Source organism: Cavia porcellus, unplaced genomic scaffold (assembly GCF_034190915.1).
Source record: "Cavia porcellus strain 051 isolate PalLab524CR breed Dunkin Hartley unplaced genomic scaffold, mCavPor4.1 scaffold_5, whole genome shotgun sequence".
NCBI classification, from domain to species: Eukaryota; Metazoa; Chordata; class Mammalia; order Rodentia; family Caviidae; genus Cavia; species Cavia porcellus.
Window position 1 is genome coordinate 66,982,082 of NW_026947488.1, and position 27,828 is coordinate 67,009,909.

Consider the following 27,828-nt stretch of genomic DNA (forward strand, 5'->3'; position numbering starts at 1 on the left):
GTACATCGTGCAGGTGGTGACAGAGCCAGGACAGGGACTTGCTAGTCTGGGTGTACCCACAGGCCATCTTAGAGAATTGAGGGTTTCATTTCTCTCTCTCTCTCTTTTTTTTGAGAGGGGTCTCGCTATACAGTTCAGGCTGGCCTTGAGCTCACAACGATCCTCCCACCTCAGCTTCCCTGGAGTGCTGGGATTAAGGCATGAGCCACCACACCCAGTTTCTTTTAGGTCACAGAGGATTCAGCAGGACACAAGCAGTCCCCAAGTATATGTCAGCAGGTTTGGGAGCACACAGCGGACACATCAAGAAGCCTCAAGTCCGCTCCTTCCCTTGTTCACTCCCTCAAAAGCCAGTCCAAAAATGCTATGAAAAAAGCCTCTTAGGCTGCAAGAGACATCTGCTCAGCTCTGCTCACATAGTGAGGTCCCTCTCAGGCTAGGCGATAAACCTGCTTGGACTGTTGAGTCCCATCCCTCTTTCCTGCTCAGTAGGACATCAACCCAATAAAGAAAATAGAACATAGGAAACTGTTCATGTTTTAATTTTTCATCTTGCACAAAAATAAATTAAAAGATAAACATGAAAACACTAGAAGACTTTGCGAGATCCTGTCTCAAAAAATTTTTAAAAAGGCCAATGGGGAAGAAAGATATGCACTTAGATATGCAATTAGAAGAAAGATATGTAATTTTTAATAATTTAGGAAGATGGGCCTTTTACCTAGGCTACAGATTCAAGGAATATTACAAACAAACAAACAAAACTGTAGCCAGGTGTGGTGGTGCAGACTCATAAATCCAGCACTCAGGAGGCTGAGGCAAGAGGATCATTGCAAATCTGAGGCCAGCCTGGACTATATACAGTAAGTTCAAGGCCAGCCTGAAGTATAGAGCCTTTGTCTCAACGAAAAAAACAAGGGCTGAGGATTTAGCTCAGTGGCACAAGTGCTTGCCTGGCATGCACCAGGTCGAGAGCTTGATCCTCAGAAAAAAAAAAAAAAGAAACAAAAACCAAAAACTCAACAGCTATTTTGCAAAGACCCAATATACTTAAAAAATGAATGTCAGACTGGTAAATAAATCTGTAATACCCGGGGCCATTAGTTTACTATCCTTACAAAATTACTTAACTTCTTATGAGTAAACGATAACAGCCCAATGTAAAAACATATCATTACATTAAATACAAATGCTAGTAATCTTACTGAAAAGAATACCTTTAAAGCTGGGGATTTAGCTCAGTGGCTCAAACGCTTGCCTGATAAGCACAAGGTCATGGGTTTGAATCCCAGTATAAAAAACAAAAAAACCTTTAAATACATTATATCTAGTCACCCATATTTTAACCTGGTTAGGAAATAAACTGAACAAAATCCAAACAATTTTTCTTAAGTACTTGGCTTTATTTAATTCATAGTTCCTTGACAACATAAAGCAAACACCATCAAAAAGTATTCCTGGGCACCCACGGTATTTATTAAAAATAAATGTTTTTAAATTGCCTGGATTTGAGTTCTGACAATTCCTTCAAATAGCTAAATGGGAACAATTGCCTAAGGGAGTAGCTAAGAAACAGAGCTTAAAAAAAAAAAAAAAAAACAGAAGCAGCAGCAGCCAAATCTTGGCATAGGTATAAAAATTGGCTAAAATTCTATTTTAATTTCTTAAGTAATTCAAGTTTGGTTTTCTTGTTTTGGGGATTTTTTGTTGTTGTTGTTGTTTTTTTGAGGGGGAGCAAGGTCTCACTCTGAAGTGCAGGCTGGCCTCAAACTCACAGGAATCCTCTTGCCTCAGCCTCCCAAGTGCTGGGATTGCAAGTGTGAGCCACCATGTTTATTTAGCCTCACTTTTTCTTTAATCCCCACCCTTCCCCTGCCTAAAACACTACTGTTAAACTGCTTTTGCCAAGATCTCCATGATACTGAATTCAATGGTTAAATCTTAGCTTCCAACTTATTTTTTTGTGTGTGTGTCTTTTTCTTTTTCATGGGTACCAGGGATCTAACTCACGACTGCCTGCTTGCAAGGCAGGCGCTTATGCCGCTAAACTAAATCCCCAGCCCCTTTCCAACTTATTTTAACCTACCAGCCATATAGGCACTTGACGCTTTTTGACCTTTCTAAAACACTTTTCCTTTGGCATTCAAACCACCATTTTATCTGGGATCTCCTCCTAACCCACAGGCTGCTCTTGGCTGCTGGCTCCTCCTCTAAACATTCAGGGGCCCTCTGTTCAGTCCTCCACCATCTCCTGTCACTGTGCACTGCATCCAAGAGCATTCTCTTATGGTTTCAGATAACACAGATGGCAGCCATTAAAGTCTCTAGATTAAACTCACTCCAGAACTTCAATCTCAGATCTAGCTGCCTTTGAGACCTCTGTATTGATGTCAAAAACATAGCTCAAGTTGGGTGTGGTGGCATCCACCTGTAATCCCAGCATTTGAGAGGCTGAGGCAGGAGGATTGTTTTGAATTGAAAACCAACCTGAGCTACAAAGCGAGCTCAAGGCCAGCCTGGAAAAACCTTACCTCAAACTTAACATATTAAAAATCTAACACCTGAGCACCTTCTGCTCCACTTAGGAACTGCCCTTTTCTCTTTTTTCAGACCAGTAAATGTCAACTCTGGTCTTCAGTTGTTCAGATCAAAAAGATCACAGTTGATTCTTCTCTTTCTCTCATATCCCTCCTTCAATTGATTAATAAATCCTCCTGGCTCTGTCCTGCACTCCACTGTTACGGCTTTGGTCCTGTCATCATCTCCTGCTTGAATTACTGCAGAAACTTAAGGATTCACTCACTACCTCCGCACACCCCCACAGCCACTGCAGTGCTGACAGCAGGTAACAGGCACAAGTGGGTATGGCAGTAGTGCCAATGAAGATCTGAATTTTAAGTTTATTTAATTTTAAATCCGCTTCAAAACAAAAGCAATATAAAGTATTTTTCCATTAAACACATCTTCATTGTTCTGGTAGTATTTACTTTTCACTTCACTGCTAAAACTTCAGCAAACTAAATTGAGGTATGCTCTAACTATTAAATACATGTCAAAATTTGAAAACTTAATACAAAAAAACTGTAAGGGCACATGCCTATAATCCCAGCTACTCAAAAGCAGGAGGATTCGAAATTCAAAGCCAACCTGAGGAATTTAGGTCCTGACCCATGTGTTAATCTCTGAATGTGATTCCTAGTATCCCCCAAAACAAACAAAACAACTATAATTACACAAAAATGGCAATAATCAACATTAGTAACATTAATATTGATAATATTACATTAACTAGAATAAATGCCAATAATACTAATGTTGATTTCATGTTGGCTCATGTTTTGGGTAAATGCTCAAGTTAAATAGAATCTATCCTCAAAATTAATTTTGTCTATTTTTCAAAATGTGGCTGCCAGAATATTTGGAATTAGGCAGCCACTGATTTTACCTTTCTGAATAGCATCTTGCCATCTTCCACTGAGCAGCCAAGAGTGACCCTACTGTGTGGAGAAACTTTCAAAGCTCTCCAACTGCTTTTTTATCTCAGTTCAAGCGCTCACGATGGTTTGCAGTGTCAACTGCAGCCCTTCTAACATGGTGACCTGTCTGTTTCCCCTGCGTCCTGCAAGTTTTCCCTCAACCCCCAGAAACCTAACTTCCCATCACTTCAAGTGCTGCCAAGGCAGCAGTGATGCCTGACCACCCTGTACTGGCACTACTTAATTTACTATGCTTTGTTTCTCATCACAGCACTTTTATCACTATGAGATACATTACATATTTGTATCTTATTATCTGTCCATAGCCCTATCTTTCTCAGGATGTCAAGTTTCACAAGACAAGACAGAAGCCTTATCTCATGCGCTGTTGTGTTGCTAACACCTGGCACAGAGCCTGGTCTGTAACAGAGCTCAATATACAAATTTTTTTTTTTGTCTTTTTCCTTTTTATCGGTACCAGGGATCAAACTCACGACTGCCCGCTTGCAAGGCAGGCGCTTATGCCACTGAGCTAAATCCCCAGCCCCTCAAGATACATTTTAGATGAATGAATTAATGAATACATGAACATCTGCATGTAAGCATATGATGCAGATGCATGAAACAAAGAGTGTAGAAAAAGTGAAAACAAAGTCCTGTCTCCAACCACCACCTAACCATTTCCTTCTCTATTGATAGTCATTGGTGCCAGTTCGTTTATAACCTTCCAGATACATTCCAGGTACACACAAGTATTTGTGAAAATGTCCTTTTTCTCTATATATGTGACTGAAGATTTTATCAGTTGGAGTGTTATTATTTCACTTAATAATACTGTATATCTATCTTTGATGTCTTTCTATATCTGTACATAAAATGTTGGCTCAACATTTATTTTGTTAGTTAGATAATGTTCCCTTTTATGGCTCTAGCAGTTTGCTTACTGAACCTCTCGGTAAAGGAAAAGCTTTCAGTGTTACAAATATTGCTGTAATGACTATAATACATACGTCTTTATATACATTAATTGTACCAATTGGACGCAACAACTTACTCTCCCTTTAGAAATGTATGACAATGTTCATTTTTCACCAATCTAGGATGTTATTAAACTTTATTTGGGACAACTTTTATGTTAAAAATGGTACAGTATCTCTTTTTTTAAGGGTATTTTTTTTAAATTTTATTTAAGGAGAAAAAGAAAAGAAAAAAGCAGAGAAAGGGTACAAGTTATACAGATTTACAGAAAAAAAAATAAACAGTAGGAAATCACTAGTTAATGGATTACATTTTGTCATCTCAGAAACAATTGTTCAAGTTACAAAATTAAAGCTTATAAAGTGGACATTCCAACAGTGAGACTGAAAACAGTTCTGTTCAATGATCCAACAAAACTCAGTAATATCATTATCTATCTTATACACTTAAATATACATGCAGTTATATCATTTAGAGCACTTTCTTTTCCTCTCTTTTGTAAAATGACAATTACACATTTTGGGTTTTGTTGCTCCCACAGTTTTTATTACTTTTTTGGAAGAGAGTAGAACCAAATGTGACATAACAGAACAGTCAGTCAAATCAAAAGGGTGGACGTAATAGATAATGTAAAAGCATAATACTAGGTGATCAACAATGGTTACCATAATGCCTCCCGCTATCTCTAATAGAATTGCCTATATCATTAGTTATAATAAAATTGAACAAAACAGTAAAGAACAAAACCAACAAAACCAAAACATTGGAGACATTATAGGTCTTCAAAAGTAGATAATAGTCAAACAGAATGGGCGTCATAATGAATCCTACTATCTTCACAGCTGTTGCCTAAACTTTCGAACCTGGTACTATCAAGCAAAACAGAATAGAGGAACATCAGTCAAAACAAGATGGTGAGAGCAATACAGGGCTTTAAATCAATATAATGGAAAGTCAAAGTGGGTTACTATAATATATCCTGCTATTTTTTAATTTATTTTTCCCTTAATTAAAAGGACACAAAAAGTAAATAATAAAATGGAGATTGAGATAAAAGAGGGCATAACAGCAAATCAGCACAGACCAAAACATAACCATTTAAGTAAAATAGTGTTTCACCACAAGATTATCCCGACATAAAAGTAGTTACCATATTGTCTCTTTCCTTGAAATCTTTGAACATAACTTCGTATACAAAAATGGTACAGTATCTCATGTTGGCCTTATTTGGATTTTAATTTATTATTATGATTAAGGTTGAACAGCTTTGTTTAATTATAAAACTGAAAGAAGTCACAATAACTGCAAGGATTATTTACTTTTGCTTCCCAATCTAGAGGTACACATTATACATGGATATACTATATTTTACCTGTCTTATAGGCTTTGTAGTTTCAATCGGTTATGCTGAACTTACAAGCTGAGATTATATATATATACATACATACACATACATAAAAAGAGAGAGACTGATTGATTTTGATTCACGGAGCACCCTCTATGCTTCCTTGTAATACTTTAATGTCTTCATTTAAATTTCAAATCGTTGACCCATCTGGAATTTAAAATGAAACAGCCAAGTTTCCCTCCCGCTCAGATGGTCATGGGTCAATAAATGGATTTTCTATTCTGCTCCACGGAACTACTTATTCATATGCCAGCACTACATGTTTTTATTTCACTCATTCTTAACATTTCCCCAAAGAATAAGAAGTGTCAGAAGAAAATGTCAAGCAATTTTCCTTACTATACTACTCTTTTAACTACCATTTATTAATAACTGTTGTAAAGGATATTAATTAGCTTCTAATACAGTACAGTATTAAAGAGGTCAAATCACAAATCAGTTCTGGAATGGGCAATATTTGGTAAAGATTCTATAATAATTTTATTTCTAAATTTAATCAGCCATCTACAAAGCAGTATGTCACTGAAAACACAGTAGGCTAGAAGAAAGGGTATGGATAGTCCAAGGGAGAGCTATCATCTTTATATGAAAAATTATTCAAGTGTTATAATTCAACAACACTGTCTCCATAAATAAAACACATCAAATTAAGCAAAATTAATTTGAAAAGACTGTATAATCTCCTGGACATACCAAACCATTAAGGCAAGTAAAACATAGCATATCCTTATATAAATGTAACTTTCAGGTCGGAGTAAAATAAGTAAATAAAACTTACAGTTACTTTATTTTATGTTTAAAAGTACTTAAGTAGCTTTCTTTTAAAAAAATTTTCATTCTCTTTACTGATTATTCTAGCTATAATATATATTACTTATCTGCACACTGTATTACTATTGTGTTATATTTAGTTGCATTTGTATTCAATTATGTTCAGCAAAGTTCTAAGATTCACTTCAAACGCAATCACTATTATTAAACTTTTGAACTTGAGTAACCACAATAGTACTGTAATTGGGATGGGCAAAGAACAGAAGATAAAAGTTTATACTATCTTCAAAGTGTAATGATTTAAATGACTCCTGGAACCTCCTCTTCTTTTTATTTAGTTCCAAAATGGAAACTGAGGGTCCTATAGTGCAGAGATAAGAATAGAAGCTCTGAAATCCACATTTCTACTTATCACAGACACAGAAGCAAAAGCCAGGGTGTTTTTGCAGTTATTGGAACGTGGGACTTCTAAAATTCCCTCAAATGGGCCACCTAATCAAAATCTTGCCATGACCAAAGAATGGATCCTTGCAAATCCTTATGAAGCTGCTCTGCAGTCCAAGGACACAGCTCTAAAGCGAACACTGTATCTGTCACTTTTTACATACTTTTCCTAGAAGATCAAATCTCTTTAATAAGCACTTTTACTTAAGGAGTATCTTTTCTAATTATTACCTTGCTCCCTTTTTATCTGGTATCCAGAAATGTTTTGAATTTTTCAGTTCGAAGGAAGAAAAAAACCTCTATCTTTCCATATGCAAAGATTTAAACAGTATTTTTTTATTTCTTAAGCAAACTCCTCAGCTCTGCATCTGGGATATTATAACTGAGTTAATTTACTTCATTAAACCTCAAAGATAAAAGGTCTTAGAAAGCATTCAGCCAATTTTCACCAGGTTTCTTACAGAGAGAGAGAAAAAGAAAAGAGCAAGAGAGTGAGAGCGCGCGTGTTGCTGGGGATCAAACCCAGAGCCAGGCACGTTACATACCCAGCCGGCGCTCCAGCTCTAAGTCACATCCCCAGTCCTCCCTTTCAACATTTGGAGAATATTCACCTAGAAACATCTGTCTTTTTTATGGTTTTGTCTTGTTGCTTTTTACTGTCTTCTTTATATTTAGTTAAAATGTGATTCTGTCCTTTTTCTGTTACTTTGTTCAATCGAGGAAATCTTTAATTCTCTCATTTCTTTTTTACTTGCCTAACAGAATTTTGCTGCTTTGGGGGACACACATCTTTCAGTTAGGGTGCCCTAAACACCTTGGTCCTTCTAGTCCTTCACAGCAGTTCTTCCTAAACACGCTGGGTCATAACACATGTGCGTCACAAGAGCTGAGACATGGTAGAGGCCTTTCTTCCTCAAAACATGCATTCCTAGACCCCCATGGACACATAACAACCCAAAAAATTCACAGAAACCCATATTTTTATCAAGTATCTCATAAGATTTTTGTGACCAGGCAAGACGGAAAAAGACTTATTTTCAAAGAGAAAGACCCTTTTCTCTCTGTTCAAATTAAGGAAGTCATATAGTATAAGTAGACTCTACTACACTAAATTTTTAATTTTCCTTTTTAAAAAAGAAAGTTGAGTGACCTTATTCTTCAGTCACTTCGTGTGTGTGTGTGTGTGTGTGTGTGTGTGTGTGTGTGTGTGTGTGTCTGTGAGCACACGTGCGCATGTGTGATGTCAGGCACTGAACCCAGGGCCTCAAGTGAGCATGCTAGGAAGAGACCTACCACTGAGCTTCATACCACAGCCAAGTGTTCTTTTCTTTCCAGCCCATTTTCAGCCATTACTTTTAGCTCTGTCACCAGCCAACACACTCACCAGATGGCATGCAGACACTATTTACATGCTGAGTAAAAGAGAACAAGCGAAAAACAGCACACTTTATCTCATACCAACAGCCACGGAGTGGTTGGAGTAGATCAAGACAGCTGTGTGCAACCGCAAGGATCAGAATTTATGAGTATTAAAATACCCACGAGGACTTCATTGGAAATCATTCTCATGAAGAAGCTCACAAACCCTCGGAGGTGGCAACCAGACAGTGTTAACCAATAAACTATTCCAAATTTACAGTCAAGTGATATATTTGTCTACTATTTATAAATGATGACAATAACTAGACAGACTTTTTTAAGAAACAGTTGTGTTTTTAAAACTTTCTAGACACACACTCAGACCAAGGATTATTTATTAAAGTTTCAAGCTGCTCTTTTCCTGGGGCTGGGGACGTGCTTAGTGATAGAGTTCTTGCCTTGCATGCACAGGGCCCTGGGTTCGATCCCTAGCAACCCCCCCCCAAAAAAAGATGTTCTTTTCCTTAGAAAATAAACAAGGGGGATCACTGTATTCCCTAACACCACATGAAATAGTTCATTCAAAACTTTAACTTATTGATGTTCTTATGTGAGGATTATTATTGAAGCTATCTACATTTTACAGCAAGACATTTTAAAGTTGGGCATCAACGTCAACAAAACCATTTGGCATTAAAACTTAACTACTAAAAGATTTTTTATGGAGTTAAGAGTAACTTCTGTATCTACCTGGCACACAGTAAGTGCTCAGTTAGTGCTTTCTTCATTTTTGTCAGAGAAACTGCCAAGACAGTTGACAAATTTTCACTGCCAGCAAGCAAACTGCCAAAAACAAAGTTCTCTGCTGAAGGTCTTTATCTCTAGTTACCAACTAAAAAGTCACTGGAAAATGAGTTGCTTGATACTTGGAAGAAACATTGTTATTACAGAATAAGTTCCTAGATTCATTCTAAAAACAGTTAACTTATGCTCATTTCCTACTCTTAAACAACAGTGTCGGCTGGGCATGGAGGTGCACATCTTAATCCTAGCACTTGGGAGGCTGAGGTAGGAGGATCATGCTTGGGCTACATAGTGATACAAGCCAGCCTGGACTACATGGCGAGACACTGTAAATCTTGCCTTTCGTTTCCATACCCCAAAGATGGAACTAATCCTCATAGTTATTACTACAAATTGTACACATGCATGCAAGGCAGAGAGAATGTCTGTATCTGTTATTCTGAGCAGTGTGACTTGGGGAATAATGAGTAGTTTAGACTCAGACGCTCCTAAAACCTCAGTTTAATGCTCAAGATTTCATACACAGAATAAAGCGAGAACTTCAGAAGTCTTCTTTCATTATATAAATAACAATAGCAACTGTTGGTCCACAGTACCCATCAGAAATTAGGGATTATTTAGGAATTGTCTCATTATATAGCTCAGTGGCACAGAGCCCACCTGCCAAGTGCAAGACTGTTTGATTCCCAGTACCAAAAAAAAAGGAAATTACCTCTAAATGATAGCTAAATTAGGGAAGCTTTCACCGGCCTCATAACACATACGGTCAACCAACTGCCAGGTAATAAACACAAATTAGTTTGGTTTCCCACACAGGGAATAAATCTTTAGTATAACAGAAATCTGTTTATCACACAAGAATATATAGTTATATAATAAAAATGTTTCCCTCCCATAATTTGAAAACACACAATGATTCCATGATTAATTTATATCAATTAATATAGAATTCATCTTAAAATAATTCAACTGATTTTTCTTTTAATTTGAAGGATTTAGTCACAACTATTTCTATGTTGCCATTTTCGTTAAGCAAGGTACTGTCATGTGTACATTTACAACATTAAATGACACGCCCCCCCTTTTTTTTTTTTCCTAAAACAAGGTCTCACTATGTATTTAGGCTGGTCAAGAACTCACTATGTAGCCCAGGCTGGCCTGGAACTCTTGAGGATCTTCCTGCCTCAGCCTCCTGATGCTAGTATTACAGGTGTGTTATCGCACCTGCTAATGATACACATTTTTGATAACTAAGACATATGATGCAGTCACTGTTACAAAGCCCACCCATGTGGGGTCACTATTTTTAATCCTCCCAAATCAGTGGAACAACAACTGTAAGAGTATGTCACTGCACCTGGCTATCAACTTTTTTTTAAGGGTGTCTATTCCATCAAATTTATATTCTTTGGTCAAAATTGTAAAAGTTCTTTCTTTAAACAAATGTATAGCTAGCTTATAAATATACTATGAACTTCATTAAGTTATCTTACTTAGAAAAAAAACAACTTAATATGTTGCTATCCCTTAAAAAAGCAAAATGTATCTAGATCTATTATTTTAATTAAAACAATGATCAGATAAGATTTTAAGTCTCTATATTCTACCATCATTCTTTGACAAAAAAAGAAAACCTTTGCTGAGTCCAGCCAAGTGGCCCATGCTTGTAATCCCAGCACTGAGGTAGGCCAAGTAGGAGGTTCAAGTTCCAGTCCCATTTGGGCAATGTCGTGAGACTAATCTCAGAATAAAAATTTAAAAAGATCTAGTGATACAGCTCAATTGCTCTTTGGTAGAATAATCTTGAGGAAGTAAGGCAGGGAGGCATCCTACTTTAAGAGCAACTGAAATTTTCATAATTTCCTTGAGTGTTTAAATCTTACATTTTCAAATATTCAGAAAACTGTGTATTTAAAACTATAACTTCAGTAATTTTGGGGTATTATATATTATTAATAATTTTGCACTATAAGGTAGGATAAATATTTACTACATGGTATATGGAAGATCTGGTGTTCATTACTAGTTGTTCAAGCATTTTAAGAAATGCCAAGTTAGCTAAGAATGCTGATGCAGGCCTGTAAACCCAGGTCTTGTAAACTCAGGAGGATGAAGCAGGAGGATCACTGTGTTTAAGGGCAGTATGGGTTACACAGTGAGTTTAGGGCCATCCTGAACTACGGAAGGAGATCCTGATAAGAAAGAAAGAGAGACAGACAGACAGACAGAGAGAAGGACGGAAGGAAAGAAAGAAAAGAAAAAGAAAGAGAAGGAAAGAAAAAGAGAAAGGAAAAGAAAGAAAGAAAGAAAGAGAAAGAAAGAGAAAGAGAGAAAGATAGAAAGGCAGGCATAAAGCTGGAAGGAGTGTAACTGCAAATCATACAAGGGTACAGAACTTTGTGTTAATTTGGGGGGGGGTATTGGCCATCAAACTCAGGACCTTGCGCTCGCCAGGCAGACCCTTGTGTGTCTTTGTTTATATTCTTGGCCAACTTTGTGCTACTTGTAAAAGTAACGCATTATTTTACTTGGTGTTAACTCCATAAATTCAAAAACCTTTCTCAAAATTTTAATTGCATTACATGTATCTTGCCTCCAATACATTTTTTTCTTGCACTTTCCAGGAGATAAACATTTCCCTTTTTTCATTAGCAAACAATCTAAGCCTTTTATCTCCCTTTTTAGAGGCAAACTACAACATATCATTTCATTTACATCCAAAACATTTCACCCACATTTCTTACTCAAAGGTCTTTGGCATAAGATTCAGGCTTTTCATCAAAGACAAAAATGATTTATCAACATATGCAAACGATGTTTCATATTTCATTTTGTTTGTGTGCAATCAAACTTTTGCAATGTATGTCTCATAAATTTTGTATGGCTTTAGGTTTTTTAAAAATATTACATATGATGTAATGATCCACTTTCTCATCACTTAGACGCACTAAAATGAACTTTCTCACGTTTTCATTGCACACAATTTTTGTAGATTAAAAATTATTTTTAAAATGTTCCTCATTGTTACTCTGTACTGATTTTCAATCCTGAGTATAAAAGAATAAATTTTAAATTAATTATAAATGACTGAATTTCATTTATTCACTGATTAAGTCAGATTTATGACCCCTCCCCCTCATTCCTGCTACTGTGAGTTTTGAATGAAACAACCTCAATTGTAACAGAAGAAACATCTGTTGCTTTTTTCTTCCTCAGGGCTTTCCTAACTGAAAGCAAGCCTTGGCCTGACCTCCTCTCCCACTCCCCCTCCCTACTCCACACTAAGTGCCTTAAAAACTCTCTTAAAGTTAAATGTATTACACATACTTTTAAAAATACTAAATGCTTTTAAAATACCATCTTATCGATCTCAAATGTTATAGTTTACTCAGAAATATTCACTTCTTCAAAGAATGACTACTCTAAAACAAAAAACAAGGAAGCCAAATGTAGGCATCAGGGGTACACTTGAAATGATCAATCAATTCAATCAAGTTGTCACACATTCCTGCCTCACTAAGAACCGTTCAGGGATAAGATTTTTTTCACGGTATCCAAATTCATATAGCATCTTGCATGCTATATTTTCTTTGCCAACCCAAAGCTAATATAATGGCAGTCACTACCCCAAGAGGCAGACACCAAATGGTGCCACCCACACTCTCACAGTGCCTCATAATAAACCATAAAGCAGTGGAATGCACCGGCCCCTTTATGAGCAAACAATGCCCGAGCTTCATTAGAATACAGCTGACATTTTCAAAGCACAAATACTTTTAAGAAAAATGTACTAGAAAATAATAGCAATGAAACAGCTATAATAGCTGAAATATTTTTCAAGGGTCAGGCTGATTTCCAAAGAATCTGAGGAAGCATGTTTTGCTATTGACAATTTTAAATTATCACAAATGAAAAAATGTTTAATAAGGGCAAAGCTTATTCTACTGACTACTGGAAAAAAATGAAAGTAAAAACTAATACTTGGATTGCTTTCACAAGTAATAACCACGAAGTACCTTAAAATTATTAATATCTTCAATCACTTCTTTAGCTCCTGAATGAAGAAACTGAGCTCCAGAATTATTTCCACATTTTAATTAATTTGTATAAGTAGGGATAAACTAGGCTAACTCTACCCCTCCCCCCCACCCCACCCCAGGGCCCTGTAGTTTTTTTCTGTCTGCAAACAGCAGGGACGTCTTGAAATCAGGTTGCTCTGGCTGTTTTTCAATTTAACACTGCTACTGTCTAAGGAATATAAAATAAACACTAAAACTCACCCAGCACTAAGAAACAAACTGATCTCTCTTACCTGGTCTAAGGAAGCATGCCTCTCACTGCAGTACCAACAACACTCTACAGTCTTTGTTACCATTCACTGGAAACTTGAGACTGTGTCAGACGTAAGCAATCGAACTCAGAAACACTCAATTTAAAATACTTCTCAGTAAAACTAAAAAGATGCTCAAGAAAACTGTTAGGTTAACTGGTTTTCAAAAGACATATGCGTATGTTTAATGTAACAAAGGCACCTCAAGAGAAACTGAAAGTATAGGTCATAGAGATGAAGGTGCTTTTCTATGTTGAAGCTTGCTTTCCTCTTAAAAGGGCTTTCTTAAAATTAAAATCTGCTTAAAGTAAAATGAAAGAAAGAAAGAAAAAAAGCCTTAACTCCAAGCTAGCATTTTTCTAAATATCATTTGAATTTTAACTAGCTTAAAAATAAGATTAACTTACTCAGGAAACCTGCATAATTCGAATTATACATGTCAGGGTATTTGCTGGTTCCAAAGCAGTCACAAAGCAGGAGATCTTAATGCATCTTGAAAGCAGAGCAAAAGCACCATGTGTTTCAAGGGGTAAAAAAGAGGAGAAACTCTTGAAAAACTGGTCAGGGCTTCTGAACCTGTAATAACTGCCCAAGCTCTTGTGGGAGGGGAAAAAAATGTCCTGGTCCTGCCTCCTGAGATAGGAGGCCATGCTTCAATGCCAAAGTGAATGACAAGCCCATTTCTGATATCAACAAAGAGCAGCTTAGTTGTGCTCGACTTTTTTTTTCCCATTTTCCCACAAAGAAGTTTTAAATGTTCCAGGTTAGTCTCTTTATATCTAGGATGAAGTACCTTTCTCCATTTTCTTAAGAGGGACCCCTAATTGTATTGTTCTGGCTCTTTAAGTGATTAATTAAAATTACATATCTAATCATCTTACTCAAGTTTTCCTGGACAGGAAGCTGAACAAAAGATGACCTCTTAAGTTCCCTTCCAAATTTGTTCTTTTTAATATCAGATAACTTTATACCTAATTATCAATATTAACACTCTTTTCCTTTATCCTGATATGTGGCACAAGTAGACAGAAAAACAGGTAACATCAACATTAAGGCAGTTGAAACAGTAAAAATTTTAACTAGCTAGATATAAAAATATTTTACAAAAGTGCATATATACCTATGATTATACAAATTCAAAATAAACATTTCAATCAACAACATGTATTTACTGAATACTCAGTAAAGCCAAGCACTAATCTGGAACCTGGGGATGTAGCAGTGAACGAGACAGACAGCAGCCAAATAAATACCTCTGTCTTCAGCGAGCTTTCTGCAGTTTGTATCTCAGTCCCTGTGAGCACAGGTAACCTACAATCTGACAACAGCATGTTTCCTCCCTTGATTTGTTACCATCTAAAATGAAATACTCTCTTTTGAAAGTACATCTTGACAACAGCTTTGAGAGGCAGACATTTTGTGATTGGTTTGGTATTGCATACCCAGTGTCTAAAACAGTACCTGTTAGATATTTAAACACATACCGAGATAGATCAGAAAGATTTTCCTGACTCAAACTCTTCCTCTGCTAACATGAATTACACGTGCATGCATAAATATGCCAATCATGACATAGTAATGGTGTAAATTGGATTGTAAACACATGCTTAAAGTTGAAAATACAACCTATAAGGTCCTGTATCCTTTCATATTTTAAATGTTCTATCAGATCTGAGTCAACTGTAACAGTTGAGTAAAATAAAGTGGTTTAACTGCTACAAACTAAGTTTTTGTGGACACGTTTTGTAAGTTTTGAGTAAAAGAAAAAATTTGGAAACCACACAGAATCTTACATTTAGATCCATTTATAATCTCCATAATTAGGAACAATTTTAAATTCCCCATCCTGTTATACATCATTCTTGGTTTCTTATCCAAGTCTTTCTTATAGAGAAAATAAGTGTGCATTCCTAATCTGTCAAATCAGCTAGAAATGCTCACCTCTCCCCATCACCTGAGGTCACATTATTCAGAACTAGATGTAGTTACATCTATTCTGTTACAGTCTTAAAACAAAAGGAAATTAAACTTGCAAGTACTCAGGTACAGTCACCTTGCTTCTAAACTGCAGACCATCTCTCCTTTCCCTGCCTCCTTGACTTGACAATGATCACAAGCCCAAATATAAAGTATCTAGTATATATTTTAACAGTAAATTGAATAGCAACCCATGTTCAGGAAGATGTGATATCTGAGGTCACAAAACAAGTTCCATGAGGTAGAGTCAAAGTAGGATTCTACCGTTCTTCCTTCCTATTATTTATCCTTTTTATGACTAATTATTGAGTGTGTCAAGCACTGAACTAGGCAGTGAACTGACCTGCTACCTTCTATCTCCTCCTGAGATATGACCTTCAACCTCCCTCTGCACACCTGCATGCTTCATTCTCCCTGCTTGCCTTTCTTCCCAGTGCCCTGGCTCTAGTCCTCTCTACTGTACTTCATTCTGCACTGCCATGACTTTCTGCCAGGCAGCAGCATCACAAACCATCTTCTTAAATGCTCCTTTACAAGCGTACAACGCTGTGGAAAAATGCATCAACTTCCCACTGCTACAAGAAAATGTGTCTTTTTTTTTTTTTTTTTTTTTTTTTGGAGACAGGGTCTCAACTATGCATGCAGTTCAGGCTGGCCTTGAACTCACTTGGAGCCCAGGCTGGCCTTGAACTCACAGCAATACTCCTGCTTCAGCCTCCCAAATGCTGAGAATACAGGCATGTGCCATTATACTGGGCAACAAAATGCATCTTATGTAGGTCTTCTCAAACACTTCCTCTTTAATCTTATACAGAAAATTCATTTAAACATCATATTAATTACAACTACTGATTAATTAGAATCACCAAACAGGGCTTAGCATTATCTTTCCCAGGCTTATAACCTGATTTCTTTGGAATGGAATTTGCTATATTTATTGGCATCCTGACTACATTTAATAACATGTTTATGACTCTTAGGCAGAAATGACACTAGGATAGTACAATAATAGTTTTTATTTGGTCCATGTCTGGCAGATACAGCTACCTACCCAGACCCATATAATAAAAGAATGGAAATTAGCTACTCTGTGCCTATACTTACATGTTCAAGTAAAATGTCTAATCTTGACAAATACAAGACACAAAGCAAAAGGTTCTTGTTACCACTTGCATGAGTAAATGCTGGTGTCCTAAAATACCATGGTAAATGATTTCACCCTTGCTTGTTCCTCCTCCTGTTTTCACCCTTTCCATACAGATGGTTTTCAAGGTTCTGTCCTTAATGCTCATTATAGTTAGAATCTGGAATGAATCCAAAAGGTCCATATGTTAGGACTTGGTTCTCAGGCCATAGTACTGTTGGGCAGTGGTAGAGCCTCTATAATGCAAGAACTACTGGAGGTTTTAGGTCACTGAGAACACAACTGTGAAGGAGACTCTGGTATGCCAGACTCTTTCTCTTTGGACTCCTGGTCACAGGATGAATGGGGGTCCTCTGCCACTTGCTCCTACTGTAAGGTTCTTTACTGCCCACAGGCCCAAAGCAATGTGACCAATTAGCAATACACTGAAAGCTCTAAAACTATGCACCAATGTAAGGGGCTGGGGATTTAGCTCAGCGGCATAAGTGCCTGCCTTGCAAGCAGGCAGTCGTGAGTTCAATCCCTGGTACTGATAAAAAGGAAAAAGACAAAATAAATAAATAAATAAAATAAAATAAAACCCAAAAAACTATGCAGCAATGTAAACTTTTCTTCCTTTTTAGCAGATTTATTTCAAGCATTTGTTACAGTAGCAGAAAGCTGACTAACACAATCAAGTTCTACACTCCCTGTTTTTTTTTTTTTTTTTTTTTTTGTCTTTTTCCTTTTTATCGGTACTGGGGTTCGAACTCATGACTGCCTGCTTGCAAGGCAGGCACTTATGCTGCTGAGCTAAATCCCCAGCCCCTACACTCCCTCTTTGGAGGACATTATCTACATCTATGGAGATGACTGTAAAAATATAAAAATTAATAGGGCTGGGGCTTAGCAAGCGGCATAAGCACCTGCCTGGCAAGTGTGAGGTCATGAGTTTGATCCCTAGTACAAAAAGAAAAAAAAATATATATATATACACACACATATATTTGTGCTTCTAGCCGTGCTCCTTTATGTTCTGTTTGACTCTAAACTCTTCTTTACAATTACCTATTGAGTACCTCTCTTTATTGAAAAATCTCAACTCCTTCCACATTAAAATTGTCCTTCTTCTGAAACCAGCACATTCTATATTCCTTTACCTTAAAGGAATCAAGATTCAGAACAGAAAGTGGTTTTTTTTCTTGCTTATCCTTATCCACTAAATGGTCATAGGGTTTCTAGTTTTTTCTCCCAATTTAAAAATAAGAGTAAGAAACACAACTTGTAATAACCACTCAATATCTAGAGCTACTATTATGCAAAATGGTAGCCACAGCTATATGTGGCTATTTAAATCTATTCTAACTAAACAAAATTTAACATTCGATTTCTCAGTTACACTACCACATGTCGAATGTTCCGTGGAGCACATAGGGCTGACAGCTACTGTGCTGAACAGTGCTGACACAGGGTACCTCCCCACTGTGGAGTCCTACTGAACACCTCCGACATGGACATTTATGGTAAATTATTTAAATTAGCTGTCCAAATTTTCTTTAATTTGGCCCCAATTTAACTCTCTTATTTTCTATTATAATCTTTATGTGTTCTTTAGTCACAACTGAGCTAGCAATGTCCACATAATTAAATTCTTCACAAAATGAAGGAGGCCTGTGCAAGGAACACGTCTAAGGACCTATGGAATGGGGAAAAAATCAAAGTGCCATCCCAGGAAGGGAGAGAGGGAGAGAAGAAAAGAAGAGAGGGAGAAAAGGAAAAAAAGGAAACCAAAGATGCTATGGAGATGCTTCACTAAGGCCCCTACCAGTTAGGGAGGGCTGAAATTTGGAAATAAGATATTTAGCCTTAAAGAAGGAATATGGTATAGTGAAGAAAGAGTGAGCACTAGAGTGCTTCATTTAAATTCAAGTATTAGGGCTGGGGATTTAGCTCAGTGGCATAAGCACCTGCCTTGCATGCAGGAGGTTGTGAGTTCGATCCCTGGTACCGATAAAAATGAAAAAGACAAAAACAAACAAACAAATAAATTCAAGTATTAATTTAATTACTGGTACAGACACCAAACTCAAACTAGTCTGACTAGAAAGGAATTGGCTGGCACAACTGGCTCACAGGATTCAAGAAAGGGTTCAAAATAGGAAGGGGTAGGGATAGCAGCTGGAAGTTTAGCTCAGTGGTATAAGCGCCTACGTGGCAAACCAAGGTCGTGAGTTTGATCCCCCCCCCCCCAACAACAACAAAAAAAAACCAAGGAAGGGCAGGAATACAGCTGGGCCTTCAAAACTCTAAGGCTGCCATTCTGTCTCCTTCTGTCTTTTGCCTCATGTCAACCTCATTCTCCCTACAGATCAGCATTCTCCACATAGTGGGAAACATGGCATGTTCCATGTCACACATACCATCAACCTTTTCTCTCACCATAGGACCTAAAGCATCAGGAAGACATTCATTGGTCAATGAAATGTTGTTAGAGTGATAAAATGTTGGGCCAATCAATTGTGATCAGAAAGGCCATAATCATGAAAAATGTAGTAGCTAGGTAGATATAGAGTCTGGTGACATTCCTAGGTATCTCATAAATGGTACCTAAAACCACAAGTTGAGCTATTCTGAATGAGTCATTTAAAATGCAGGAAACGAATGATTTTCTACTACAGGTAGTCTAGGAAGAAATGAAAATGTTTTTGAGTCCAACAACTATTTTCTTTTACTCTTTGGGGGGAGATGAAGGAGGGAGGGTTACAGTGCTAGAGATCAAACCCAGGAGTGCTATACAACTAAGCTGCGTCCCCAGACTTTTTTATTTTTTGAGACAAGATCTCACTAAATCACCCTGGCTGAGTAGGAACTTGCAATCCTCCTGCCTCAGTTTCTTTAGTAGCTGGGATAAAGCATACACCAGCACGCCTCGTTTCATTGTGCATTATAGGTTAAACTTCAACTATATTTTTATGCTGACTCCAGGCCAATCTTCACTTAAGACTCAGAATTTATCCAGACCAAATTACATCTACTGGAGCTCTTACTGAACTGTCTCCTACCCAGCAGCAACCTCACAACCCACCCCCAGTAACAGTGCCTGGAATGAGCCTCTTTATTCAGATGAATAAATGGAAATCCACCTATATCAAATAACTTGCATAAAAGTTAGCAAGTGATAGAACTGAGATTTCAACCTGGTTCTTGATGTCTCAACGTTCGCATACTGTGTGGACTCTGACTATGGATGTTAGCTATTGATATGAAGTGAACAAGCCTTTATCAAAAGGCTGGTTAAAACTTTTGTTCTCAATAATGTATTGGTCTACTCACACAAGTAAACTATTGCAGATAGGGAAAGATAAGGAAAATAATTTCTCCTGCTTACGTAACATTTTTGATCATTCCCTCACCAAAGACATCATAAAAGGTCCTTAATGATCCTAACATGCTTTTCTAGGATCATTTCCCAGAACCCCTAATGCATGAATTATTTACTAATTCTTCAACATGACTGTACTGTAAAGGTCTCAATTATCTTCATTTGGTGAACTAGAAGTCACCCTTTAAAGCCCATACAAAATGTCACCTCCATAGCTAAGGTATTCCCACTTCACTGCTGAACTAGGCTTGCTCTCATTTGGGGTTCTGACAGCACTGAGGCTTGCGTTTATTACATTTATCACAGTACTCTGTAAGTTGACATATTTGTCACTTCCATTGGTCTCTGTTTCCTTCTACAGCAGATTTTCAGCTCTGTGGTCTTTCTTTTTCATCTTGTCCCTTTTCTGGCTACAAAACTATGGGGTGTAAAGTATGCACTTTATATCACATAAACAAAGAACTTAATGATCAAGTATCTTAGTTGCTGTTAAAATAACTACATTGGCCACAGAAGTTATTTCAACTCACTGGCATTCTTTCCAGGCTCTGAATGATTAGACACAGAATTTTACAACTACCAGTAACTTTATACTAATAATTACCAGTAACTAGCTACCTTCTCCAAGAGCACTCTGAAATTCTTTATCAGGTTTTCTGAAACAAGCCAAAGGTATTTTGCTTTCCTGTCTTAGAAACTGATATGGCAATACTGCCCCAAATACTATTTCCCGTCTTCCAATTTCATCTGTTCCTCAGCATCCAGGGGGAATTCCAATTCTACTACAAGAGTTTCTATTTCTGATCTCTTAAGACTAACCTATTTTCTTTGAATTCCTAAAAATATTATTAAATAGGGGCTGGGAATATAGCTCGTGGCGTAAGCACCTGCCTTGCAAGTGTGTGGTCGTGAGTTTGATCCCCGGTACCGATAAAAAAGCAAAAGACAAAAAAAATATATATATATATCATTAAACATATTTTCTTTGAATTCCTAAAAATATCATTAAATATCAAAAATACGTAGCTTAAATACATGGGCTATAAGAATACTTTGTTATAACTTTCAAGTTACATAATGAATTCATTTTTTTTTTTTTACCGGTACCAAGGATTGAACTCACGACCATGCACTTCCAAGGCAGGCGCTTAGGCCACTGAACTAAATCCCCAGACCCTATATAATGAATTCTTAATGAGCTATTGTTAAGACTGGTGAATTTATTCTGTTGATTTAAATCTAGACTTACTTACTTTTTATAAGGGGATGGTCATTAGATGAGAGCCTAAAAATAATCTAAGGAAGATATACTCCCTAGTCTTGGGAAGTTAGTCCAATGGAGGAAATATCATAAACAAGCAAATATAATCAATTCTGTTAACTGTTATGAAGAAATTAATGGGTACTGGAGGACTGGCAAGAGTATCACATGGAATGTTCTTTTAGATAAGGCAGAGAGCTCTCTCCAAGGGGAATGGTATTTAAACTGCAACCTATAAAGTGAAGCGTTCTCAATCTTGGTAAAAGCACAGAGAAGAGTATTCTAGGCGAAAAAAAAGAGAATTGTGTAAAAGACCATGTAACAGTCAAATTAAAAGAAAAGTAAGAGTCAGGCATGGTGGCACACGCCCATAATCACAGCACTTAGTAAACTGAGGCAGGAGGAGCGCCATGAGTTGAAGGCCAGTGTGGGATACATAGTGAGTTCAAGACCAGCCTGACCCACATAATGAGTGAGATCTTGTCTCAAAAAAAGAAAAGCAAAGAAAAGAAAAAGCCCACAACTGAGGAAGACAAAATACATACAAGGGAAGAAAAAGTACTATACTAATTTTGGTTATCAGGGCCGCGGACGTAGCTCAGCAGCACAGTGCCTATCTGGCAAGTGCAAGATCGTGTATTTGATTCCTGGTACAAAACAAAAAAGACGAGTGGTAGAGATCAGTCTCTCCTCATTCATGTTACTCACTAATTTTGGTTATTTATATACAATCGTAGAAGGACTATATTTATTTTCTTATCTGGCAATATAGCAAACCACAAGGAAAAGGATCAGACTCATGAGAGAAAATAATCTATCACTCAGCCACTCACAAACAGTAATGTTTCATACACATAAATCAAACTTCTGCTGTATTTTTCTTTTTCAATAAAAAGAGGGAGAAACACATGGATGCAGTGTTTAACCCTTTGAACTTACAAAACGTTTAGCTTTTAATATCTACAGAATACCACCATAAAAGAGTATCCCAATGTATCCAGTAACTTTTCATGCTGCTTTCAACTTTCATTATTAACATCTTTTACACACAACTTCCCACAGATCTTTCTTTATCACAACGCAAAATTGCTGAATTAGAGTTTACACATTTTCAAACCATTAATGTGTACTAAGCAAACTGTCCTCTGAGAGGCTGTCTCATGCCGAGTTCACATAGTCTCCTCAACCTCCCCCAAAGTGAGTACAACAAAAATATTAACAAAAGCTCTCTTAATAATGTGACTGGAAAAAACTGACTTCTAACCTTTAAATTTTTTATTTTGATTTCTCATGAAGTTGGACACTCATATTTTTATTAGCTGTTTGCATTTCAAGTACCCCTTCTGCTGCTCAATTTTTTTCTTGTAATGTCAATATTATTTATTTGTATTACATTTAGCCATAGTGTGGCCTTCATCTCCTCTGGCCTGTGGCCATTCCTGTTATGATGACCTTGACAGTTTCAAGGTCAGGTATTTTGTAGATTACCACTCAATCTGAATTTATCTGATTGCTTTTCTCATGGTTTGACAGCAGTTATGGGTTATTGGAAAAAGACCTCATCACTTCTGTCATGCCCAGGGCACAGGCTATCAAAATGACTCTGACTGACAGAGTGAACTTAAGGATTACCTGGCTGAGATGGTACTTTCTAGGTTTCCCCACTGTAAAGTTATTTCCCTATACCCACTTGACATTTCTATATACTACTCTCTGTGCAGCGGAGCCCATACTTAACGAGAAAGGAAAGGTGAAGCTCTCCTCCCTTGAGGGAGGAATCTACATACATAAACTTTAAAATTCTCTATGGAAGATTTAGCCATTCTTGTTTGTTTGTTTAATGACTTATTTTAAGTATGTAGTAGTTTTATAATTTTGGTTAAAATCCAACATTATATGGTTATTTTGTTGCTCAAATTACTCATACTGGAACATTTTTGGGTTAATATTCAGAATCACTTTTTTCTAAAGACCAAGATTTTTCTTAAAGGTTTATTTAACTTGCTTCCCTCTAAATAGATTCTCTCATAGTTCCTCCACCACATAGAATTCTAGTGGACTGTTCTACTAGTGTTATAGAAATGCTTGAATGTAAGTAAATCCTATCTTAGGTTTAACGTGAAGCTGTAGCAGCAAATATTTATGTGAGTCAGCATCCTACTGAGCTTTCTTATTAGTGTTAATAATTTTAAATTTTGGTTATCAAGTAACACAATTACATTATACATAAGTGATGGTTATGTCTTCTCCCTTTCAATAACTGTACTTCTTTTTTTGGCTGGGTTGAACGTAAGGCCTCACACAAACTAAGCAGGACTCTATTCCCTGGACCAACATCTCTTATTTCTATTCCATTACATTAATTAGGATTAAAGAAAAAGTGGTGCCGGAGACTTCCACATAAAATGCAGGAAGTTGCAAGAGAATGTTTCTCCAGATTTTATAAAAAGAAAAGGTCCGGTAATGTTCATCAGTATAACTTAAGCCCATTACAGAATTGAAATCACAAGTTAATCAAGTAAACTGACAAGTTTCTTGAAGGCAATAGGACACATAGGACTTCACAGAGCAGTAACTCTCATATTAAACAATGAAGACAAAGACTACATACTAACTTTTTTTGGTATAAGTCAATTATGCCTTAACATGACAACCTGGAAAAGCTGGAAGCTCTAGAAGCACAGGGAGTCACTCTACCAGCTATCAAGTGCTCACAGATTAAACCAGGGACACAGCAGGGACTGAAGAGAGGTCTCCACAGTGGTATACCAGTGAGTGAGCTCACCAACTGCTACTGGCACAAAGCCCCACCCACTCCCATGGATCCTTCTGTCCCATAAATTAGGTCATAACTCACTGGAGGACGGGAGGAAATCTTGTTCCTAAGTGTAGACTAAAATTCCAATCTTCTGGGGGAAGAAGTGAAAGAAAACCCTTTCATGTCTGATAGAAGGAGAGGAGAATCTCCCACACTTTAGGAGATCTATCCTAATTGCTGCTAAGAGTAGAAGTAAAAATTCTTTTATGGTGGCAGGGGTGAGGATTCTACATTGACACTACGAAGTTTGCCACTGGCCAGGAAAGGGCAAATGAAGCACAGCCACAGAGGGCCTAAAATCAAGGCTACCTCAGGACAAGACAAGAAGAGTCACCTGTGCTACCAATTAAGCCTACCACTGAGTAATAGGCAGCATCAGTCGGTCACCAGAGAAGGACATGGAAAGACAAATAGTCTTCCTCTGTGATGCAGCATGAAGGGATTCAGGAAAACCAAGAGCGCACAGGAACACCTACCTAGGTCCAAGAACAAGGTAATAGCTGCGTGATATATGCTAAACATAAACACAGCAATATCAAAATCCTCAGCTCAAAATTTAATGATTCAAATCTGCTGACAAATGGACTGGCAGAAGATGTGTGCCCATTCCAGGCACAAGTACTGTCTACTTCTTTTCTTTTCTACTTCTTTTCTATAGATGACATCTGGTATTAAATTAAAAATTACTCAGGCTGGGGATTTAGCTCAGCAGCACAAGTGCTGGCCTAGCAAGTGTGAGGTTGTGAGTTTGAACCCCAGTACCACAAAAAAAAAAAAAAAAACCAAACAAATAAAAATTACAAGATTACATAATAATAAATTTAGGGGGAATTATCAAAAGATAATAAAACCAAAGTCATGTATGACCCAAATATCAGATATATCATACAGGAGGTGCTTAAAATAACTTCTCTTTCATCTTTCTCGTCATTAGATGTGAAGAAAATGTTTCCTATCTTTAATTGCTTCAAAAGATAACTGAGGATTCAAAATTTAGCTCAGCACTACAGAACTTCCCTAACATTCATGAGGCCCTGGATTCAAACTCCAGTGGCAATACATTAAAAACGTATAGTGGCTTTTATAACTATGTTTGGTACTGTGACCACTGACTGATCCTATCAGCTTAAGTAACATCCAATTAAACTGGCTCGACACACTTCTGAATGTGGAAGACTAACCTTAGGGAAGATTATCACCAGAATGGTATAAAAAGGGAAATGAAGGACAGGTTGCTTCAGTTTTCGTCGCAGGAGTTCCAGCCTTTGGGTGTCATGTCCTGGCTTCCACTGCAGACTCTTCAGCCTTCTAACGGAGTCACATGGGACACTACAGTGAGCTCCAGGCCTTCAGCTGGATCCTCTGGATCCTGGTGCATAGACAGAATGTTGTACTCTATACCCAACTCTGCAGGTCCATTGTAAGTCGATTTTGTAAATTTCTTTCTTTCTTTTCTTTTTTTTTTTTTTTTGTACTAGGGATCGAATGCAGGACCTTGCCCTTGCCCTTGCCAGGCAGGAACTTATGTGACTGAGCTATATCCCCACCCCTAATTTTGTAAATTCTTATGTATTTGTGTGTCTTGTATTACATCAGTTTTCTCTAGTAAGTACTGACTGATACAGATACTTTCCTGGACTCTGCCCTGTATGCCTTTTTTGGGGGGGAGGGGGCAGTTTCCAATCTGTATCCTTTAGCCATGGTAAACCATAAATGTGACAAACTGACAGTTTCAGTGCCTTCTGTCAGTCTTTCTAGTGAATTACCAAACCTAGGCACTTCTAATAGATGTCAGAATTAGCGGAGGCTTTTGTACACTGCTCTAAAACTTTGAAACTGATTTACTTCCTTGCAAAGTCCTCTACAGATATGTCTTACAAATATTTTTCCTTTCAGTCTATACTTTCCCTGTCTTTTTAGTCTCTTTAACAGTATCTCCTTTTAAAGCTGAAGTTTCTAATTTTAATAAACTCAGCATCAGTCTTTTTTAATCAATCATGCTTTTAGCATTCAATGTAAACAACTACTCACAGTCACTCAGATTTTCTGCTTTTCTTCTAGGGTTTCATCGTTTTATATTTTATAATTAGATCTCTGATTGATGATTTGCAGTGCCAGGAATTGATCCCAGGGTCTCACACACACACTATATTAGCACTCTCCTACTGAGTTCCTTTTTGAGGTAATTTTTGTGAAAAATACCAGTCTTTCCAGGTTCTTTTTTTTGTAAGTGGACTTCAATTGTTCTAGCATCATTTGTTGAAAAGGTTCTCATTTCTCCTCTACAGTCTTTGCCTCTCTGCCAAAGACTGATTGACCACACTGGTGTGGCTCTGTGTTGGGCTCTCTATCATTCTCCACCGACCTACATCCTCTCTCTACTACTCTACATAACTTATACTTATGCCAGTAACACACTGCCTTGAGTACTGCAGTTATATAGTAAGCCTCAAAATCAAGTAATACAAATCCTGGATTTTGTTTGTTTGTTAAGATAGGGTCTTGCTTTGCTTTTTACATAATCTGAATCTCTTTCATGCTTATAAATTAATATAATCATTTTATTCTAATTATTATTCTGTCTTTCTCAGACAGAAGCTTTCTTTTTCTCAATATATTCTGCTCGTAAAAAATCATTCTAATTACTAGTAAGATGGTGTGACATTTTGTCACTATTTTGTTTATTTATCTTTAACATTATCTCCTATTTTTTCTGTTATTTGCTAATAACATTGTACGCATTTTTCTAACATTACAGTTTCATTATTTTTATCATTTAACAGTGCTATAGAAAATCTGATTAATTTCGTTTATATTTCTTTATAGCCTGAATGCTTACAATCTTTTTCTTTCTTTTTTTTTTGTAACAGGAATTGAACTCAGGACTTTGCACTTGCCAGGCAGGCGCTGTGCCATTGAGCTACATCCCTGGCCCCTTACAGTTTATCTTTAAATCTCATCAAAATCTCAATTTTTATACTACATTGAACTTCAGTATCTCTGAGAGTTTATGATGTCTTGGGAGAAATTTTAAATGGTTTTTTCAAAAATAATTCAAAATCCTGTGTAATCATCATTTTCTGAAGTTCTAAATCAATGGAGACTTAAATTCGAATTACAGACCTACCTCTTATTACTGTAGTTGTATAATCTCGATAATTTAACCTGTTTACATCAGTTTTCTTGGGAGTAACTGCTTAATGATTTAAATAATTCATGGAAGTTTTAACCTAATTCATGGAAGTTATAACCTAGAACTTAATATTTAGCTATTATTAGTACTAACTTTGTTGACATCTGAGTTGGTTCCTATCTAAGAAAATCTGTTGTTTATTATAAACTATTTCAGATTTCTTGTCTTTTTTGAGACAGTGTTTCATTATACAGTTCGAATTGGCCTTGAATTCACTTTGTAGCCCTGGCTGACCTCAAACTCACAGCAAGCTCTTGTCTCAGCCTCCTGAGTACTGGGATTATAGGTGTGTGTCACTGCACCCAGCTTCAGATTCATTTTATAAAAATTGTAAGACACAGCAAATACCATTTGACATTATCTTATTATTTTACAATACTACTTTAAGATTTATTTTCTGTCTACTGCCTGACAGTATTAATATATTTATAAATGTGGAGCCCACATAATCATCTCCTACAGGCTCCACCCCTGAGCCTAAACCAGGCGTGGTAGCACACATGT

At 37.0% G+C, this 27,828-nt stretch overlaps 1 protein-coding gene across 18 annotated transcripts in view; it reads right to left on the minus strand.

Annotated features, from left to right (window-relative positions):
• The window catches only part of Tfdp2 (transcription factor Dp-2), a 195,197-nt gene that overhangs the window by 61,801 nt on the left and 105,568 nt on the right, over positions 1-27,828 (minus strand). Inside the window, exon 1 of one of the 18 annotated variants that reach the window (XM_063249099.1) lies at positions 13,978-14,131. The exons of 14 other annotated variants lie outside the window; for them this stretch is intronic. In XM_063249099.1, coding sequence (XP_063105169.1) covers positions 13,978-14,008 — 31 coding nt within the window. In that variant the 5' untranslated portion in view covers positions 14,009-14,131. Of the gene's footprint in view, positions 1-13,552; positions 13,685-13,977; positions 14,132-27,828 lie in introns of those variants that run through there. 3 more of the 18 variants (XM_063249111.1, XM_063249110.1, XM_063249106.1) reach the window with 3 other exon arrangements.